The sequence below is a fragment of the Python bivittatus genome, unplaced genomic scaffold, assembly GCF_059951505.1.
Source record: "Python bivittatus isolate LINGU-HERP-01145 unplaced genomic scaffold, Pbiv_v1 ctg000680_np1212, whole genome shotgun sequence".
In the NCBI taxonomy this organism is placed as follows: Eukaryota; Metazoa; Chordata; class Lepidosauria; order Squamata; family Pythonidae; genus Python; species Python bivittatus.
The window spans coordinates 3,232,764-3,255,452 of NW_028277095.1; the positions used below are offsets into that span (position 1 = coordinate 3,232,764).

At 39.7% G+C, this 22,689-nt stretch overlaps 1 protein-coding gene across 2 annotated transcripts in view; it reads left to right on the top strand.

Moving 5' to 3' along the window:
* The first annotated feature begins 1,372 nt into the window (after positions 1–1,372).
* Positions 1,373–22,689, top strand: part of NSD3 (nuclear receptor binding SET domain protein 3) — a 76,308-nt gene continuing 54,991 nt past the window's right edge. The window contains exons 1-3 of one of the 2 annotated variants that reach the window (XM_088152121.1): positions 1,373–1,778; positions 17,893–18,614; positions 22,343–22,414. In XM_088152121.1, coding sequence (XP_088008247.1) covers positions 17,937–18,614; positions 22,343–22,414 — 750 coding nt within the window. In that variant the 5' untranslated portion in view covers positions 1,373–1,778; positions 17,893–17,936. The remainder of the gene's footprint in view (positions 1,779–17,892; positions 18,615–22,342; positions 22,415–22,689) is intronic. The other variant, XM_088152122.1, reaches the window with a different exon arrangement.

The window sequence follows — 22,689 nt, forward strand, 5'->3', positions numbered from 1 at the left end:
GAGATTTTGTGCCTCTGGATCAGAGTAATTTGGGGTCTGTATCTTGACTACAGGAAGGGCAATCCTCAGCTCTTCCTCAAATAGTAAAATGTCAGAAACTGTTCTTGTTAATCCAAAACAATCAAACATACGGAGACACAAAATCTCATGTGAGTATATATAATGCACAAATACAATATACAAATAAAGAGATTATGCAACACAAATATCCAATATTCAATATAAATAAAAAATCACATGTATTTTTTCCAAGCAAGGCTTCCAATCAAAGTTTTCATTCTTTCGGTCTGTGAACAATTATTTTGGAACACGTTATTTAAATTACTCAAGAATTAAGATGAAACTCTATTACCGTAGCCTGCTCCTATGTTTCAAAATTCAGCTGTGATGTCCAGATTTCCTTCTATCCAATTTCTATACTGCCCTAAAATTACAAAGAAAAGGTTGCTGTTTATTTGCACCATCTCTGCACGAGATACTTTGAGATGTAATGGACACTTAAAAAGAATCATAAGAACCTATTTTGAAACATGTAATGCTTTTAGTTGTTTGGTACCTCAGCTTAGAGTCTGTAGAAGCAGAGCTGTTGACAGAAACGGGGTGTAAGATCAATATATTCCAATAAATTCAGGAATAAGTAAATGCAAAACCAAAGAAAAGTAGGATTGTGTACTCCTGGGAGGTCTCATTCCACTGGACCACCTTCAGAGAAATACGTGTATTTGATTGCAGTCTCGGTTACTCAGAGCTATTTATTATTTTGCAGCCCCAAATCTCCTATGGGCAGGGCAGGCATCTGGGGGTCACAGTTCAACAAAAATCACATTGACTTCACTTTGTCTTCTCCGCACATGCTAGATTCTGTACTGTAGTCAGCTCCTAGGGCATTCCTGTTAAATGCCTCCCTTTACTGCAGTCAGAGCCCCAGTCTCTGCAGGACTGATAAACAATCCTGCAATACTTTAATAAGAATAAGAACCAAGGTTACCTTTGCATTGACAAAAAAAAAGCCACATCTTTCTACTTTGTATTCATCGGTGGTATGCTGGAGGTGTTTGCACAGGTCTTATCCCTAAAACAGCCGTACAGCATCTGGGAGAGGAAAATAAAAATGTCTACCTCTAGCCCTGTCTGGCCAATTTCTTTCGCCGGCCCTTTCCCGCCAGGGCCACCCCCCAGGACTGGCCGCAGCAGCGACTGCAAAGGCGCAAGCGAGCAGGCAGCGCAGACCCCGCTTGCTCAAGGCCCCAAGCTGCGGGGGTGGGAAACTACAATTCCCAGGAAGCCGCGGGGCCCGCAATTTCGCGCCGGCCAATGGGAGCGCGGCTTTTTTCCGGCGCTGACTGTGTGTGGAGCTTTGTGTGCGTGAGGAAAGAGAGGAGGCGGAGGGAGCGGGAACGAGCAGGGCCGAGACCGGGACGACGAGAACGAGCGGAGCGCCAGCGCCCCCTTTCTTCCCCCCCGACTCGGTGCCGCCCCCCTTCCCGCGCCCTCGGCGGCTCTCTCGAGGCCCTGCGGCTCCTCGGCCGCCCGGGACGGCACCCGGAGTGGAAGCGGCGGGGGGAAGCGGCGGGGGCCGAGGCCAGAGAAGCGAGAAGCCTGCAGAAATTGAGCCCGGGGATCGAGCGCGGCCTATTGCGGGGCCCGGCCCGCCCCCCTCGCCGAGCCTGGCTCGGGCCGGCCTGGCTCGGGGCTTCCCTGGCGTGACTCCTGCGTTTTGTGTCTCGGCGGCGATCGGTCCGATACGGCGGGGGGAGTTAGAATGGAACTGACTGAAGGTGAGGCGGGATGGAGGGGGGAGGAGGGTGAGCGGGAGGGGCGGGGCTTAAGGAGGAAGGGGGCGGGGCCAGAGCCCCGGTGAGCGAGGCAGCCGCGCGGGGAGGCGCCGCTAAAGCTGCAGCCCTAGCAGCGACTCTGCAAAGTTGCTAGTCCTCAGCAGTCTCTGCTTCTCCGGTTGCAGTGCTTAACTTTGGCCCGGCTCCTAGCAGAGCGAATGGCTGGCTTTCGAAAGCCTGTGATGCAGCCTCCCTTAGGCATAATAAGCTGTAAGCTTCTGCTGGGATTCTGCTGGGATTCCTGGAGCTGCAGATGTGTAGGAAACGCCAGTTTCGAAAAGTTGGAATTTTCCTCTCCTTTCTTCCCTTTTTGTCTTAGGCCTCTTCTTTTCCTTTTCTTTTTAACAGTCATTTGGGGGAATCTGAAAGGACAATTAGCTACCTGGTCGCTAAAAGGGGGCAGCTTGTGCAACTTGTGACATTGTATAACAGGTGCCTGGTGTAACGGTTGCCATTTATACAGTGTTTCAAGGTGTATCCATTTAGGTCAACAATCCCGAGTAAAGTCATATTCAGCAATGGACAGTGATGTGGAGCCATCGCTGGAGTGCTGGGAACATCAGCTGCTGGCTTTTATTTACCCAGTAAGCTCGTTGGGTGCCCTTAAGGTAATCACTGTTTCTTAGCCTAAACCTACCTTCATGGCAACTCTCTAAAAATTAAATGGAAAGAAATTCATGCATGGTATTTTGAGCTTTTTAGAAGGAGGGCAACATACAAGCATGACAGACATCCCTCTACATATTATATTCATGCCCAAGATGCTGGATGAAAGAGGGTGGATTACCTGAAGTCAACTGTGATTTCAAACTTGGAGTTAAGTTGCTTGAGTTCAGCCTTCTCCAACCTGGTGCCTTTCAAATACATTAAATTGCAACTCCTATTATTATCAGCAGAATAGTTGTGTGCTAGAATGTGTCAGGATGTTAATCCAACTCATCCCAAAGGCACTAATTTGGCGAAGGGCAAGCCGGTCGTTATTATGTGAGGAAGGAGGGGTTTTGAGAAAGATTTTGAATTATGCGAAACACAATATTTGTATGTTTAGTTGCTAGTCAGCAGAAGCATTAACCTATAACAAGCAATAAAAAATATATTCAGGTGTCAAATAAAATGCTAAAATAAGTGCTAATTATTCCACTACAGCTCAATCCCTGCTAATACATGGTAAGTTGTAGCGTGAGGAGGAACAGACAATATTTTTTTGGCAGGAGTTGGATTCCGTAAGAGAACTAGCGTTATGAAAATGCAACACATAGGAAAACCGATAATGTGGAACAGTTTGGAGAAGAAGTCTAGTGTGTGGCAATGGGCACAATTTTTTTTGCAGACTCTGAAGTGCTCTTAGGATGTGCGGGGTAAGATTGAGCGAGATTAAACTGCTAAGAATTGTGAGGGAAAAGGGTGGCTCCATTGATCATTGAGTTGGAAGGGAGTGTAGCAGTCATTGACTCCAAACACAGTGCAGGATCCACTAGAACACTTCTGACAGATGACCACCCAGCCTCTGAAGACCTCTAGCAATGATCAAGTGAGCCGTCATGCCTAAGAAGGTTCGGATCAATTAGTAGTGGAGGGTTGTAGTAAAAGTCCAGTATGTGTTATCAACTTGATGATGAAAGCAGAGATACTGAATAATTTTAAATGGTTTATGTATTTTAAACTTCAGCCCTGATGGTTTAAAGAATAAAAGACATTATTTATAGAAAAGTGCATGTGTGGTGGAATGAATGGCATTATGAAGGAATCTGTGGTGTTGTGTGATCTGTGCATGGTAACCAATTCTGTCATAGAAGAAGTGTGCATGAGAGCCTCGGGAGAGAGTCTGTATCGAAGAGGTGTGAAGTCTGGACTGTGGCTATTGAATGGATTATATAGCATGGTGCTAATTGCTGTTACGTGACATTTTGAGTGGGAAGGCATGAAGAGTCATGAGACAGTGACATCCTTGGAGTTGGGGAAGTCTTAGTTTGACCTGGTAATGAAGCAGCCTTTTGTGTATCTGTGCTTGCAGGGTCTACATATATAAATAGGCACGGACATCTCAGGGCTTGAACTTAGAATCTGAAACATTCTCTTCCAGGGAGAGCATCTCTAGCTCTCTCGGAAAGGGTAATTGTGGATAGACTAGATAATAGTTTTATGTGATGGAGGAGGAAGAGGAGGGCCACTTGGATTTAAAGGGGCAGAGGCAGCCATGTTGGCTGCCAGATACTGCAGTGTAAATCTCTTTCCTACCCCACCCCCAGCCTTCACTCCAAAAGAAACCAGCCCTGTTTTGGGTTAACAAATGGGGTTTAGTTCTTTCTCCAAGCTCCTTGTTCCCTGCTTGCCATTATACTGTTTTAGATTTATCATAAACAAACTGGGGAAGCGACATCTTTCCTCCCTCCCTTCCTTTCTGCAGCCAGGACTGCTAGGGGACTGCGGTGCAGAAATTAACCCTTTTCAATACAAATCTGCAGCAGGGTTATTCCGATTTTTTTCCTCTCCATTTTCATGAAGAATTAAACAGAAATAGGTAGAAGGGCTGCCTCTCCCGTAAATGGCAAAAGGAGCTGAAATGTCTTCTACAATTTCTCTAAGTAAACAAGGAAATTGCATCCCCCACAGCTTCTGACAAAAGGCACACTTGTTTGTGCACAGCTAGCTAAAACTTATTTACTCTTTATGTTTTAAATTTAATACCAGGAAGGATTTTCTCTAAGGCGTTTCTTTTTTTTTTTTTCCTTGTCTGTTTTGTGTTACTAGTGAGGTGATTCTCTGTTTTAATCATCACTGAATTGGGCAAATGCTGTTGTTTGAATTTCATGTACAGCAGACAACAGAGATGTGAGACAAATTGCTGTTCAGGTATCTAATTAGTGGGAAGTAGGTATATTTGTATAATGTTTGAAAGTATTTTCAGTTTCATAGTGTTTCCGTTTTGTTTTGCTTTTTCCTGTGTTGGAGAAAAGCTCCGTATACTGAATATATCTTTACTATGTTAGATTTGCTAATTCTGTTTCTTCTGTATTAATATGATGTTTGGACAACTGAAGCGTTACATGTGAATGTCTTGTAAATAAGGCACAATCTTAGTATGTTTTGATGTACTTTATATTATTTGATCCTGGATCGTTCAGTCTTTAAACCCAAATAGAAATATTTATATGATTGTTCCATTTTCATGTACTTGTTTACAGACTTCTCAGTGGTTCTGTTTTTGCCTTTCAAAAACTTATCAGCTGATAAAATATAAATTATTATTATGGTTGATTGCAAGGATATACTTAGCATAGTAGTATTTCATTAATATTTCAGAATTTCCTCACGTTGGACTCTAGCAGTGGAGCCATTCTTTCTGGTTACTATTTTTCTTTAAGTGGGTCATAGTAAAAGATGATCAATGGATGACAGGAGGTGTGCTTGAACAGCTTACAGTGATACTTGGTTTCTGTGAGAGAATAAATACTAATGAACATAAAAATATAAGATAAATTTACAGCCGAATGCTTTCCAGGAATAATGCATCCCCCTCCCAAAAAATGGATTATTTGTTGTGACTTAAGTGCTACATGTATGTAAAGCTGGAAATGACTCATCACATTGTATGATGGTAAAGCCGGAGAACAGTTTTGCATTCAAGGCAAACACTATCTAAATTGCTGTATGATTTAAAAACATGAACGGAATGTTAACTGTGTTGGAACAAGAAATATCAGCCAAGTGAGATTATATATTATTTTGTATTTAGCTTTAAAATACTAGAATGAGGTTGAAAAATAAGCTCTTTCTGATATTTTGAAAGCCAACTGGCTCGAAATCAATAGCATTCTGAGTTCTCTATATGTAACCTTGCTAAGTTTTTATTTACATATTTTAGTCTAGAGAGAGGAAATTGGTCCAAGGTAAGGTTTTGCTGAATGAAAAATAAGTGCACATATATAAGAGCAGTAGTTAGAATTCAGGTTGTGTGTGTGCAAGTGTGGTTATGATGGGAGGCAAACATTTTAGGCAGGCATACTTCTTTTGGAAGAGGATGCCATTAATTTCAACAGAATTTAAATGTTGTTGCTTACTATCGAAGCTCAGCCACAAGATCTCCTCCCTCAGTTGTTGCTGATTATTGTTGTTTATATATAAATTATTCGTTCCTGTCCCAAACAGTATACAAATGATCAGGTGATATTGTGAAAACATAAAATCACAAATGGTTGTAGACAGCGATGGGATAATCAGAATTTAATAAATCAGCTGATTAGTTCCTGTTTATTTATTTTATTGATATTTCACATTTCCAAGGTTGCCCAACTTCTCAGTTACTCTTGGTGATGTACAGAATTAAAACCAAAGTTATAAAGCATCAAACAAAACAGAAAAGGGGAATGGTCTTCCTAGTGGAACAAACTTCCACTAAAAACCTGTAAAACCTCTCACAGAGGGAGCTCACATCTCACCCTAGTACAAAGCCTAGGGAAAGAGTCAAGTGTTCAAGGAATGTTTAAAGGACAGCAGGGTCAGGGCCATTCAAATCTCTGAGGAGATGCTGTTCCAGAGGGCAGGTGCCATGACAGAGAAGGCATGCCTCCTAGGTCCCATCAGGTAAAATTGCTTAATAGGTGGGAACTGTAGCATGCCACTCTGTCTTGTCTTTTAGGATGGGCAGAAGCAATGGGAGAGAGATTGGGTCTCAAATTACTGGGCCCTGTGCCATGTGGGTCTTTGTAGGCTACCTGAGGGACCACCTCTTCCCCATGATTTCAACCCGTCCCACCCGATCACACAGAGAGGGCATGCTCTGGACCCCCTCGGCAAAAGAACTCCGACTAGCGGGGTCCAGAAGGCAGTCCTTCTCTGCTGTAGCCCCCGCCCTTTGGAACATCTTGCCGCCGGAGGTGAGACAGGCCCCCTCACTCCCAGCCTTTCAGAGGGACTTGAAGACCTGGCTCTGCCATCTGGCCTGGGGCAGGGAGGGAGGTCATCAGATATGGGGTTGGCTAGCCCCCTAGAAGCCTGGTGTTGCTTCCATCGGCCTCTTGGATTTTTCCTTTTCCTTTTATTCTTTGTGAATGTTTCCTCTTTAAATTTTAACTATATATTTATTTATTGTTTTAATATGTTGTAAGCCACCCAGAGTCCCCCATTGGGTGGAGATGGGTGGGGACAAGCTTAATAAATAAATAAATAAATAAGTAATCAGCCCTTGAATTGCACCACAAAGGCTTCTGGTAACCAGTGTAGCTCATGTAGCAGTGGTACATGCCGATAACTGCATTCTGGATCAATTGAAGCTTCTGACTGATCTTCAAGGGCAGTTCCATGTAGAAGGATAGCAGTAGTCTACATTCAAGGTGATCAGGGTATGAGCGATCATGAGTAGGGCCTTCCAGTCCTGGAACACACATAATTGGCAGATGAGATGAAATTGTGCAAAGGCCTTCCTGACCATAGCTGTCACCTGCTCTTCAAGAAGGAGCTGAGAGTCTAGGAAGACCTCCAAATTGTGCAACAGTTCTGTCTAGGGAAGTGCAGCCCCTTTCAGAACTAAAGATGTAGAGATGGTCCGCGTGCCCACTGCCATTCGTTTTTGCTAGGGTTGAGCTTAGGTCTCTACTACCTCATCGAGGCCACATTATCCTCCAAGCACTGAGACAAGACCTTGGCAGCATTACTTGGTCACCCAGGAGTTGAGGTATACAACTGATTATCACCACCCAGTGGCTTCGTATAAAAATGCCAATAGATCTAAGAATCCTTTTACTACCTTGTGAAAGTGTTGGAGGTTTCCAGGTGGATTTTCCTAGGCAGAGAATCCCAAAAATAGTCTTAAAACAGGCATGCACTTTTTGAAGACCCAGGCCCAGCTGAGGTCCCCTAAATCTTAGGAAGTAGCCTCTCCCCATTATTTCTGATTTCCCATTGAATTTTAATATTTAAGTAACAGAACATGGAAATAATTAAATATGTGGGAAGTAATCATGGCTGTTACAGAAATAATTTAAACTAAACTAGATCAAATTCAATATTTTCGCTGCCTTCAACACACCACTCAGTGGTCAAGGCTGGAGAAGGGTTATGCATCTTTAATATCAAATCTGGCTGGGGATGGGATTGTCTCATCTCTGTAAATATGGACAAAGTAAAACTGCATCACCAAACGTAAAGGTTCAGTGGGAAGGGTGAAAGTTCCTCTGTTGTACAGAGCCTACGTTAATAGTCCACAAATTATTTGGGAGCTTCCTAGTTAAAAAATTTGTTTGCCAGAAAAAAAATTGTAAATATGATGTTGGACATATATAAACTCTCTTTCTATTGTGTGGAAGCTTGCCTCCTGCATTGAATTAAGGAGGATAATTGTATAGATAGAACTGTTCTCAACTGAAACCTTGCAGTTCCTTAAAAATGAAGCGATTTTCCTGGCAAGTCCCAGCACAACAACATCCCTTTATTAATTGGTATTAAACAGAATTTTTAAGTGAACACTACAAATGATTGCTAGTTATTACCTTCAGTATCAGAGACAGTAATCCTCTCAAACAGTTGCTGGGAAGCACAAGTTGGACGGTGCGGTCTGGGAGGGTTCCGTTCTCTGGAGACAGAATTCTGAGCTACCTGGGCCTGTGGCTTGATCCACCTGAGCTCTTCCTACGTGCTCATGGCTGGCCCACACAGAACAGCTGGGCTGCCTGATCTTTTTGGCCCTGAAGGCAAATTTGGAAACCTGAGAAAATGTCATAGTGATCACCACAAAATGTCTGCTGTATTTGGCCTGTCTCTAGTTACAAAAAACACAGACTTTCCTGAGGAAACTGTGAAGAGGGCAGAGGCTGGCTTCATTCCTCAGGTACATTGGTAGCACAGCAAAGCACCCATTTCACAAAAGGTGAAGTGGTACAGGTAGTCCTCGACTTACAACCACAATAGAGACTGGAAATTTATTGTTAAGCAGTGCAGTTGTTAAGTGAGGTATCACATGACTGCACCCAATTTTACAACATTTTTTGGGATGGCTGTTAAGCAAATCACGCTGTTGCTAAGTGAATCACGCAGTTCCTCATTGATTTTGCTTGTCGGAAGCCAGCTGGGAAGATTGCAAATGGCAATCACGTGACCCTGAGATGCTGCAGTCATCATAAATACATGCTAGTTGCCAAGCGCCCAAATTTTGATCACGTGACTGTGGAGATGCTGCAATGGTTATAAATGCAAGGGCCAGTTGTAAGTCATTTTTTTCAGTGCTGTTGTAACTTTGAATCATCACTAAACAAATGGTTGTAAGTCAAGACCTACCTGTAATGATAAGAACCTCCCCCACAAAAGCATCCACTCTCCTCCAGCTCAGTCTGTTCACCATTTCTGAGGTTTCAGAACCATCTTTTATATTTCCAAATTTGTATTGATTCTCCAAGCACAGTTTACACCAGAAAATAAGCATTTTGTTATTGTACTTTATTTGAAAGCATATTGTTGTTAGAACTATGCCCCCACTACAATCTAGGCACTTTCTAAACCACACTGTTAATAGAAGAGTTAAGACAGCAAAGGAATGTAAACATGCTTATATTTGGCTAGATAATGGGCTGTAGATACAGGATTAAAAATTCATCATCTTATTTTGTTAGTGATACTCCTGCAGCCAAGGTAAATATGAGTCTTTTTTTTTTTTGTCTAGAAATGAACATCATTAGCTTTCTGTTGATCATCTTGTAGAATATTAATTTTCAAGTATGAACAACTCTGATAATGAATTCCAGCATGTGGGTAAATCATGGAAAAATGCAGAATTGTAATTATTTCCTTTATAGCATTTTGAGCATGTTGTAAATGTCCTCAGGCCTCAAAACTGAACATGTTCCCATAGCACAAAGTTGCTTTAGGCAATTCATTAATGGGTTACAGATAATGTCGTAGAAAAGAATGAAAGGAATAAGCAGTCTTAGCCATAAGTAATGAGTGAATAAATAGCACTACTGAATGCTCCTAGTGGTCTTCCAACGTCAGCCCATTGACGAGACTGAAGAAGGCTTTGCATCACTTGGTACATCTCTGCTGGATGGTACTGAAGATACAGTGAGGATGAAGTCATCACTGCCACAATTGCCTCCTAAAATGTACCCTTGCGTCTGATCACATTTACTTGGAATATTCCTCTGCCTGCGTTCCTCTCATTGCATCATCTGTTTGGTTATCCCCAAGTGCCTGGTGAAACTGGGAGTTGAATTAGTTGGTGCAGAAAGAAAAGGTGCATAGAAATGATTGGGTCTGTTGTCAGAATAGTAGCATAAACTGGGGTGATTTGCTAAATAAAAGAGTCAAGGTGCTATGTAGCATATAGTGGGCAAGGACTGTGAAGATCCATTTTCAATTCCCACATACCCATGAAGTTCATTAGATGTCACCGTTCGTTCTTTACTGCCCAGCTTGGCCTTCCTAACATGGTTGCTGTGGATGAAATTGTTAGCTTCTAGAGAATAGGTAGGATATAGCTTTAGAATAGGTAAAGTTGATTTGTTTCCTATAATTACTCACTAGCATAATTACAGAAGTAAATGTATTTTTACTTGCCTACCTGTTTTACCCTTTTGTATTTCACTTTGCTGAGATATCACAGGATGATCTCAAATGATGGAGAAATCTAGCGAATGTTACTTTGTGTGCGGTTTAATTAATGAAATGTTTGGCATAATTATATGTATGAAAGACCGAAATACATTGTGCTCCAGAATTGAAGGGATGGATAATGGGTGGGTTTTGATGCAGTCTTTTATTTTGGGCTGCTTCAGTGAATGGTGATTTCAGGGGCTCAAATGAGGGCCAGATTGGATTGCAGCCTCATGATTTCGCTTGTGAAAGAGTTCAGGAAGAGCTGTCAAGAATCAGGATACCTCATGTGAATATCCTCACTCTTCATGTTCACTGCTGGGATTGGATCCAGTGTTTTAGCTGTACTTAGGATGTGATGTGATGTAGTGTTTGGACTTAAGGGAGAAAAATTTAAGCTAACGGACGGCTGTCTTTTCTATACCTATCAAGAAATACATTAAAGAAGTTAATATGAAAATAATATATCAGTAATATTTTGTCCACTTGTACTTACTAAGAAAATAACTGGGCTGGTAGCTATCTAATTGGTGTTTCACTTTTTTCAAAGCATAACGCAATAATGAAACTTGAAATGGCAGGGCTGTTGCCATGGTTCAATACATTTCTGTAACAGAGAGCTTTTGCAAAGAATTTCTGTTTTATAACTTTCACCTCTTATTGATTTGTCCAGATTCTGTCATTGATATAATTTTGGACTGCCTAGCTTAAAGAATAGTTGCTTGCAGAAGGTGACATTGAAAAGGTGTGTTGGAATTCAGTAATATACAGTTTCATAGGACATTGTTATATAATGAGCTATTAAAAATTCCTAATATAAAGTTGGTTTGGGGCAGAAGTTAATAAATACAGAGGAAATCCTAGAGAGGTGGGGGAAAGCAAACTTACTCAAATTTCCCTTATGATTGCATTTTTGAGGATGCCAACATTTCATTTCCTCACATGTTGACATAACCCGCTTGGGCACTCCTGTTGTCAAAAGAGTAAGGCAGAAGCGCACTGTCGTTTACTGAACATTTTGAAAATGTGTTACCAAAGAGAAAACTTTCTGCAGCTGTTGTGTTTTGCTTCTTCAGCACCAGCGTGCACACGTGGTGAGGTTAAAAGCTGCAGAAGTAGAACTGTCTTCTTCTCCAAGAAGGCTAACATTCCTGTCTGTTTATTTCAGGTGGAAGGTTGTTTTCAGTACATATTTTTAAAAAGTTGTCTTGGAAGCATTATGCAAAAAGTGAAACTGCATATAGCTGAAGTATGCCTTAAAGCAAAGTTGGCGACCATTTCATCCCCGAGGCCACAGTTTTCCATGTCAGGGAAAAGTTCATCATTCGTATCCATGTAACCTTCCCTTTACATGTAGAAAAATAAAAAATTATGCATACTTCATCCTTCTTTTCTCGTTTGCCCCCTGCCCTCCCAAGGGACCTAATGCAGATCACTGGCTTCCTGTTGCCATTAGCAGTGGGAAATCTGCAATCTGATGCCTACTAATTAAGTGACCTGGTTGGTTGGTTGGTAGAATCAGATCATTTTGCTTCCTGCCATTAATGGCAACAGGAAACCAGTGAGAAAAGTTAGGAAGGCTCCCTGTCCCTCTCTTGATACATACAGTACAGTATTGAATCAGAGAATTGTAAAGAAGTCCGTATGAGCTTACAGAAATCATAGGAAACAGCACAGTCAGGAAGAGTGATGCACTGTAACGTTTCCATTTTTAATTTTAGCATTAAGAACTTTGTGCCCTCGATGACACAGTAAAAATAGTGGGACATAGTTTGCTAGACTTCCTTTTAGTTAGAATGACAGCAGTTCCTGATCATTCATTTGTTTGTTTATTTGGAGAGTGGTTTCCTGTGTTACAAACTGCAACTCTGAGCTGGTGAACGTAGGTGATGTTGCCTGAAACACAGTGACACCCCCAAAAGGGTTGAGGCCACAATTTTGGCTGCTTTTTTCAGTTGGAGTGGAAATGGGTGTGTGTAGCCTCTGGAAGACAGCCCCATTTTCCTCCTTTGAAAAGTCCCAAATACAGGGAGTCCCTGGGTTAAGAACTCCCGGTTTAAGGATGACCCATAGTTAAAAACAGAGCCTATTGTGGCAAAATTCAAGTTAACGGTTGAATTGAACACAACGGTTCAGTTTTCCAGCTTATGTATAAATTTGACTTAAGGACAGGCCTTGGGATCGGAACTCGTTCTTAACCTGGGGACTATCTGTAGCTGAAAAAATTGTTGCTGAATTTTGAAACAAGATATATTTTGAGTTATTATGTTGGAGTTGGGGATTTTAAAGCTAGAAATAAGAATGGCTTGCCTCCCTGAGGCCTCTTGCTCCCATTCCCAGCCTCATTTTCATAAAAAAAAATGCAGCATAAACATTCGTCATTTTGACCCTGAATTTCAATGGCAGGATGTCAGGGGTCAGGGGTGCCTTGCAAATTGTCCATCCCTGATTTAGGCCAACCAGAAAAAAAGGCTGTAGTTGCCCTAGTTGATATCTGTATATAGGATAGGGGAAGACTACTCATTTCCCTCAGCCACCACCTACACCTAGAGAAGGTGAAAAACAAAATTCAAGCTACCAAAATCTTGCTACAAAATCGCTCTGCTTTGTGGCTTGGGCATCCTGTGTCATTGCTTTGGAGTGTTAACAGCTAAGGGTCTGGGCTCAGCAATATACAAAATCAGGAACAGATCAGGCTACTGTTAGTATTCTTGCACCCAGACCAGTAAGTGACTATGTTTCCTGTTCATGGGTTATACTAAGTCAGACCACAATATAAATTAGCATGTCCCCAGATACAATCAGTGACTAATTGCTAAACTAAGCTGTTTGCTGATGTTTTGCATTACTAGTTCTTGAACTGGTGAGCTCTTTCACATTCCAGTAAGGCCATGCCCTTTTCTTTTTTGCTCAACTAATAACAATAAGTGTTAGAAAGAATGGCCTCATTAGACATAAGGTTTAGTAGCAGAGCCTCCGAATAATCTCATTTGTATTCTTCGAGTGTCCTAAGGCATGATGGAGTTGTTGCTGCATTCTAAAGTATATTTTGTGATTGAAATGTCCCAGAGAGTCCCAGAGTCATTTCTTTGAATACTGGTTCACTTCAAGATTGCACAAGCATGTTCAGACTTTAATATCTGGTTTCAGTTGTAATCAGGTTGTTTCTTTTTCCTCTTTTCTTTGTTCAATGAGCAGGCGTATCAGACCCGTAGCAGTCCAACTGTCTTACTTCTGCTTCTGCACTCTAACTGCTTTTGCAGAGGGAAAGTAAGTCGTCAACAGCTGTGGCTTTTTTTCTCTTTTAATAAAACAGATTTGAAAATGGAGAAAATATCTTTCACTCTCTTTATTCGTAACTGATGCTAATTCTGTAATTGATTGTTCTGATCCGCAAAATGGGCCTTTCAGTGTTGAGCTACTCTTGCAGCACTAGAAATGATCTGTTTTGGAATTGCAATGTTTTGCGCATCCTGGTATCCATCATTATCTCTGCTGTGACTAACTTGGGTTTTTATAGATTCCTTAAATGGGAAACTGGCACATTGTGATGTGCTAGCACTATACTGATTTTCAAATGTACCTCTGGGTCAGTTACAATCCCACAGGCTAACCCATGACATAGAGTTATTGGCTGGGGGAAATTGCTGGATAAAGTGCTAGGGTTGCTGCCCTGAGCTCCTGAAGAAAAGTCAAGATGTCAATCAGAAACCAAAATAGGTCATAAGGCTGCTGAACTGCGTGTGGAGGAGCCCCATCTGTGGTAATTATGAGTTCAAAATCTTGCATTTTAAATACAAAATTACCTTGATTCTGTACAATATTCTATTTAATATGCAGTTAGGAAAGATAATTTATTATTGCAGATATATTTATTGAAAATATTCTATAGGATTAAAGAAAAGAGCTATAACTATATTTTTAAAACCCTGCATAGTTCTGATGGTTGTAAAGGCAGAGGGCTGAATGTATCACCATGTGGTTCAAGTAATAAAGAAAATATCTTGTTTTGGAAACTATAATAATACGTCCTAGACTTATTTATTTCTTTACATACTCCCAGAAGAATGGTATAGGCTGTTGAGGGGATTCTTACAAGAGAAATAAAAAAATTAAGCTTAGGTTTGTACACAACATCCAGCCTACATATGTTTTCCTCATTATTGAAAATGTAACTTTTTTAATTAGAATGTTTTATGGCTACTGGAATGTGAAATTTTCTCTGAGGTTAGGTCATTAAACTCTCTTTGATAAGTTTTACTTTCCCCAGAATAAGAGTTGGCCGTGTAGATAACTCCAGTCTCTTCGAATGTTCTTTACCCATTTAGAACAGAAATCGAGAGAGGTGTGGGTCTCTATGGGGACATTTCTCTCCAGAAAGGTCCATTGTATATAAAAAAAATGTTTATTACATATTTTTGCAGGCCACGCAGACAATATAAAAGAGGTAAAAATGTAGAAACCAAAGATATAAAGCATGAATAACTGAGTTTTCCCATTCTCATTAACATAAACAATTATAACTACTGTAGAATGAATCGTTCAGTAGTACCTCTGCCAATAATTTGTTTGTGGCACTTGCCTGAAATTTCTTTAACTGTTCTTGTGAATAATGCAATTTGATGAAATCTCCAATCTTACCAATCTAGAAGTAGGCACTATATAATTTATTAATATCTCAGTACATCTACTTCTAAGATAGGAATTTTCTTCCAAGAGAGGCATAAAAAAGACAAACAACTGTGCAGCTGTCTCTACAGATAGTAATTTATCTCTTATAGGCTTTTAAGCCACCCATAGCTTCTTGACTTGCCCCAGAACTCATTGTGGTTGTGCTGCTGAAATTCACATTACATTACCAAATTTGGTGGTAAATACATATTTAAGAAGTAAAAAGGGATTGTTTGTATTTAGCCTTTTCCTCAAGTTTTAAAAACCTTTTAAGGGACTTAATTTTTCCCCCTCTTTTTCTTCCTGCCCATTTTATAGCATGACCTGGCCCGCTACAACCTTTAGTAAGAAAACGAAATGAAATGCCCAGAGTCACTGAAAAGTTACACATGCATGCTTTCACATAAATCTGGTGGTATAAATTTCCAAAAACAGGAAACAAAATTTGATGAAGACATCTCTCAACTGTGGACAAGAAATATTCGACAAATACTTTGAAATTTGGGATGGGGTAGGGAGTTGTGGTGGCAAACCATTGAAAAGAATTCAGTTGTTTCCTGTTTGTAAATATATGAAATAGAGTAATCTGTCTATTAAATCCAGATGGTAGGCCATGTATAACTGTGTAAACTGTAGCTCTTTAATGTTGCTATATTCTCTGCAGAGAGACAGGAATCCAGTCCATGGCTCAAATTTATTATGCCAAAATTTCTTTGGAAATCCAGATCAGCTACTTGATTTAGAGTGCACCAGGGTTAAACCATATCTTTGTTAGTCATCCATTCAGGAGAACTTCCGTGAGCTATACTGAGATGACCCTGAATCTCAGACCCATAGTACATTTGGAGTACAAGGTATAAATAAATATTCCTAGAGTACTTTTCAAATCAGAGAGATAAATTCTATTCAGCCATTCTTGCCATAGTTCTACAACTGCAGTTTTCCAATATTTGGAATAACTATATTATTTAAAGGAATGGCCATGTATGTGTTTGAGTTTGTTTCCATAAAATTACAACCTTGGTTTATCAGTCAATATGGGCATACTTTAATTAATGAACAAAATTTAGTGGTCAGCATGTATCTAAATGGGACTTTGTCTGATTCAGGGAAGTATGTGAAGCAATTTCTTGTTTTATGCTATTGCTTAAAGAATTTTAAACCAAATTAAAAAGGGGCCAACATTTATCTCATGAATTGGATCTAGTAGGGCTGTGCAGTGCTTCAGATGTTATTCCAGAAAGGTGCATTGGAACGTCCTGGGTCTCGGCACAGCCTGCCTTGGTGAATCTCAGATAGCTACTGCATTTATGCCTCAGCACACAACGAATTGCCTTTCTGGAATCAAATCCAAAACATTGCACAGCGCTTAAATCAGTGTTGTCCAAACTTGGCCACTTTAAGATGAGTGGACTTCAACTCCCAGAATTCCCCAGCCAGCCATGCTGGCTGGGGAAGTCTGGGAGTTGAAGTCCACTCATCTTAAAGTGGCCAAGTTTGGACAACACTGGCTTAAATCAACTTCAAAGGCCACATTCAGAATTCCCCAAACAGCGAACATCATCAGGCCGTGGGGTTGTGGGGAGAATGTCATGTGTCCTGGTGTGTCATTTTTCTCTGTTTAGGAGGGGTGCTTCAAATGTGTTGATCCTTTTTCTTAGTGCTTCTACCAATAAACATTCCTTAGAGATTGGGCTGTTTACCAAGTTAAAACTGAGGTCAGATACATGAATACTGGTCTATTTCTCATTCATGGAATCTCGGATTTCTTCTATATATAGAAGGATGAGCCTATTGAAACATTTGCCAAACATCTTGCTAAAGCAACTTCAGACCTTCTTCCATACTGTAATTTTATCTTTGCTTTCCCTTACGGCCACAAATCTTCAAATCTGATTTTCAGAGCTCCTGATATTCTCAGGTTTGGGAGTATGGAGCTTCTGAAGAGCAGTGGGACATGGCTTGTCCTCAGTCCAAGAGCTCTTTCCTTCTTGTGCTTTAGCATACCTTGTTGACAAGACACTTAGTAAGTTTTAGCAATTACCCAAAAGGCAGAAAATACAAACTGCCTCCGGGCAAAATGGGTATTGTTCTAATAAAAGTTGCAAGGTGGATGGATTCCGTTTCAGTGGCAACGAATGCAAGGTTGGGAGACCTAAAAGATCAGGTTAGAGACAGATCGTCATGGAGAATATCTACTCTATGTGGCCGCTAGGAGTTGAAAACAACTTGGCACATGACTAAGTTCTGTGAAACAATATGCTTGTTTCGTTTCTCGTTTCTTGTTTGTTTTACTCCAGATTGTTTTTTGGAACAAATCTTGAGCTTTTGTACTAGCCTAATTGCTTTGGCCTGTGCTGCCTATCATAGCTGATACATTCTTACACTGTTAATCACAAGTTACAGTTGGAGTATACTGTGTGAATATAGTGATAGTAAGTCACTATATTTAAGCAACAAAAAGCAGCATCTTTAAAGACCAACAGACCTATCTTTAATGTGTACATATGCATACTAACACAGAAGGAGGAACATAACCGGGGGAGGGTTACATCAGATAAGAAGTAGTTGCATCAGATAAGAAGTGGTTGCTCTTACACTAGAGCTTATATCTTACACTATATCTTACAGTGTATATCTTACACTAGAGCTTATGCTGTAGTAAGCTTGTTAGCCTTTGAAGATGCTCTGTGTTAGTAGAGAGAGAAAGTTCCTGTTAAATCTAATTCAAAGCAATTGCCTCGAATTTCTAAACTTTGCTAGAGAAGCCATAGAAACACTTTTTCTTCTTTTTTCATTTTAGGCCCTATGAGAAAAAGGGAAAGCTAAGGATGCTGGAGCAGAACAATGGATTTCTCCTTCTCTTTCATGCAAGGGATCATGGGAAACACAATTCAGCAACCACCTCAACTCATTGATTCGGCGAATAACCGCCAAGAGGATGCTTTTGATGCCAGCAGTGACATCACTGAAGATGGTAGACAGACGCCATATGAAGCTGCTCTTGCCTTGCAGCAAGGTTTTCAGTATCCTACACCAACAGCAGAGGACCTTCCACCCCTCATTAATGGATTTCCCCAAATTGGCATGTATGAGCCCCAAACCAAATACCAGTCCTACAGTCAGTATCCAAATGGCTCTGCCAATGGCTTTGGCACCGTTAGAAACTTTAGTCCACCAGAGTATTATCAAATGGAGAACTCTAACATAAGGCCACATGAAATTCTGGAAAAACCATCTCCTCCTCAGCCTCCACCTCCCTCAGTATCCCAAACGGTGATTCCAAAGAAGACAGGTTCACCAGAAATTAAGTTAAAAATAACCAAAACTATCCAGAACGGCAGGGAATTATTTGAGTCCTCGCTGTGTGGGGATCTTTTAAATGAAGTACAAGCAAGTGAGTGTGCAAAGTCAAAACATGAAGGGAGAAAAGAGAAACGGAAAAAAAGTAGCAAGCATGATTCTTCCCACTCAGAAGAACGCAAATCACGTAAGATTCCAAAACTAGAGCCAGAGGAGCAAAATGTAAGTGGAATAAAAAATTCAGCTTTTTCTGTTACATTGCGACAAGGCAATATTCTTCTGACTCTGTTTTTCTTCATATTTTCTTTATTTGCTTGTCTGCTTGGCTTTTTTTGGAATATAACCAGTCAGTGCCCAAAAATCGCTTAGTAGCTTACTGTGCTGGGCTATCTGTTTTTATAAATCCATTTTTTAAACTAAAAATTTATCTTGATAGATTGTTCTCTACCACACAAAAGAAATCCAAATTGTCTTTTACAACAACTCTGCAAATTATTAGAATAACTTATAAGAAATTTTAGATTCTTCCAGGGTCAAATTGTCCTATTGATGGGTGAATATATCTCAGTAATTATATTACAGCTGGGTGACTGTTAAAGTTGTATCATGCTTCATTTTTGGTATAATTTGGGAGAGTGAAAATCATATACATTTTCTATCTGTTAACAACCATTCCTGGTCTTCTTTTTTTTTTGGTATTTTTGCATTTTCTGTCTTTTTTCTTTTTCCTTCTGTATTAATTTATTAGCCTACTTACGTGAACAGGCTGACTGTACGCAGGGTAGAAGCCTCTTCTAACACTGAGAAGAATTCACAAAACATGCTGCAATTCAGTTAGCTAGCTTCACATGATAATTTCTGATTTTCACTCAGTAATTTGCTAATGGGATCATTTGCCTGAAGGGTTTTAAATTAATATTTTAGATAAAAGAGTAATTTTGGAGAGTTTCGAAACTTTTCTTCAATGTAGTATAGCGATATGCATATGTACTCAAAACATTCACTAAGTTCAGCAGGGCTTATTCTCAGATTGAATCCTTAACCACTAAATGCATGGACATCTACAAAAGGGTAAGGGGGGAAGCATGCATGATGACTTCACACAAATGCAATGACTTAGTACTTGTATCTGATGTTTGACACAAGTACATAATTCCAACATTTGCCTGATTATCTCATTGCACGTATATACTCAAATTATTTTGGCATCATTTCATTTGTTACTACTTGCTTTGTGGAATTGGTCTCATAGTTCTGTCTTTAGACCTTTACTTTTGGTACACAAAGCCATGATATGTTCCATTCAATCTATAGGTCATGGTATTCTATGAGCATTAATAGGCATACTCATAAAACAGCCATGCACAAATGTTTGCCTTGTTTCTGCAAAAAATGTTCTTCATTGGTCCAGGGTTCAGTAGATTAGCTGAAATATTGCCTCATGCCATGACAGAATACCCTGACACTAGACTGAATGTTGAACTGTAAAAAGTCCTAGAATGGCGCTGTTAAATTGTGAGTCAATCTTATGGCACAGTGCTGGTAGCCATCCAAGATGTAGTTAAGCAAGTTATTAAAAAAACATCCTTTACAAGTAATGCTGCATGAGTGAACAGCCAAACTGCCTCTCTGCCCCATGCCATCTCACAAATTAAATTTTGAATTTTCATTCCATTTTAAAAGTCATTTCCTTTGAATGTTAGTGTTGAAAGAAAAGATCTAAGGCTGATAGATGTAATATATCTAAATAGATATATTAAAATAGAGATTTGCCCATAATAATCACTCTTAGAACAAAATAGGACAAGGGCAAATTAAAAGTGTTATATGTCAATATTCTCTACCACCCACTATACTATTTCAACTAAGCCTGTTGCAAGCCAGTGTTGAAACTGGCTTATAAGGCAACAGAGTTTCGTTTCTAGCAAGAAACTTGAGTCATGAAATTCCTTCCTTCATAAATGCTTTGTTCTAAAGCTTCTGTGAAAACCAGGCAGTGTATACAAACAGAATTCACTTCTGAAAAGCAAAGTTGAGTCAACTTGTGAGGAAGATACTCTTCATACATGATTACAACTAAAACAAAAGCAGATCAGTAAAATGCCTCTTTAAAAGTCCTTTACTTGCTTTGCAAATCATAATCTGAAATTAAAAAAAAAAGAACAGCTCAAGGATTTCAAAGGATAGCCTTAGCAAGCTGCTTCTGTCTCAGCAATAGCTCTGTGAAGATCATAATGGTCACCTGTTTTATAGGGCTAATGAAGACCCTGAGAATGCACATTTGGAACAATTAATCCTTTGATGGTGATATCTACTCATACATTTATTTTTCCTCTCAAAATGAGTTTATGATACTGGTGACTCAACTTTACCAGTAAATGGAAGAAGGTAAACTGTGTTCCTTGAACAAAACTGACCTGTCTGTGGAACAACCCTTCAGAAAGAAGGTGACAGTAGATTTCAACAAAATATGTATTCAAAAAATGAAATAAATTTAAAAGCTGGCAAAGTACCTTTCAGTTCCCAGAATGATTTGTAAGTTTAAATTGCCTTTTTACTTATTCATAGGTTGTAAATTTATATCCTCCTTTGTTGTTACAGTTAAACAATTCTTATCTACTTCTGCCTTCCTTCTATGCTACAAATGCAGCAAACATCTTAAAATGGTCCTGTTCTAATTCAATCACAGTTGGCTCTCTGCCTGGATTCTGGTCATATGTTTAGAATCAGGGATGAAGATTGTAAATCACTGGGTTATGTATTCTGTTTTTTATTGGGAAGAAAAGGTTGAAGACATGAATCAACTTTCCTATAATACAAGGAAGAGAAGTTATTGTAAGGGGAGTCCTCCATTAATCGCAACAGTTCTCAGAACGTTTCAAAGTATACTTGAGATGAATTCTGGAAACTGGCAGCAGCCAACATGTGCAGCAATGTTAAATACTGCTGAAATTGAAAAGTTGTATCAGAAACATGAGTCCCTCATGACATCCTTTTTCTGAAAGAGCAGAGCTGTCCATTTGCCAATGAATGCATCCATTGCAGTGGGATGTTTTGGTGATAGTGAAATCATTGGTATACTTTCAAATCTTGTAAAGCTTAAATGATCTAGGTTGATCCAAACTTATTTTAGAGCACAGTCATGGCTCTAGACTGGCTATGGCTCTATTCTGAATGAAAGGTAAAAAATTTCTCAAGTTGAACTTGACTTTAAGGAATTTCATGGTCATGTCTACCTAGTTTTCTTGGGAGTTAGATAGAAGTATTGCCTTCTCCCATGATGTTTTTTTGACATCCCAGTCTAGTTTACAGCTTTGGAGATCTTCTAAGTAATTAATCAGGCCTGACCTTGCTTCACTTTCTTCAAGATCAGCTTTGTTTGTCCTATTGGTTCTAATAGGTCTTATATTTTCTAAAATTGTAGAAAGAGCCTGAAGACTTGTGGCCAGATTGAACTGGATTTGTAGAGATAGTGCTAGATGTAGTTCTGATTATTTAAATCATTTAGTATAATGCTAAATAAACATTGTAGCCTTGTTTAGAAAGCTGTGTTGGGAAACAATAGTTTTTAAATCATTTTTTCCTAGAAATAGCTTCTGTGCATATTGGACTTAATATCCAGAGAAATAATCCATTATCTGCATGGATATAATGCAGATATATATTTAAAATAAGAATCTTGTTAATCTTTAAATGTAAAGTGTTTATAACCAGAAAAAAATAAATAAAAATTGTATCTGCTTTCCTTTTCTGTATTACTTTGATCTCTGCCTTGTTGTAAACCTCCATAACAGTAGCAAAATATTAATGGAGCTTCAAAATAGACCGGGAGAGTTACTACTGAACCTGTGAAACCTGATTGGTTTCTTTAGTAATCACTCCTTCCTGTGTAGGCAATCACTCACTTCCTTTGTTCTATTTTTTACTTTTCACTTTGTTTTAACTTATAGAGACCAAATGAGAGGCTTAGCACACAGTCTGAAAAACCAAGGGAAGAAACAGTAGCATTGGATGAAACCCCGGTTAGTACTCTGTATTTTTAATTGTAGAAATTTAATGGTATTAAAACAGATATGCCTCGAGACAAAGAACTTTATTACCAGAATTATTGGGAGCCTGTTGGACCAAAATATTGAGGAAGAGACTCTTGGGTAGAATAGCAGCCTAGCTGTCTTAGCAGGTGGAGGGCAAGCAAAAGATTACCAGAGACAAAGGCCCCATCTATTTTCATATAACATGCAGAGTGCAGAATGTGGAATAATTCATCTACAGTATGTGTTCATCTGTGTGTTCAATA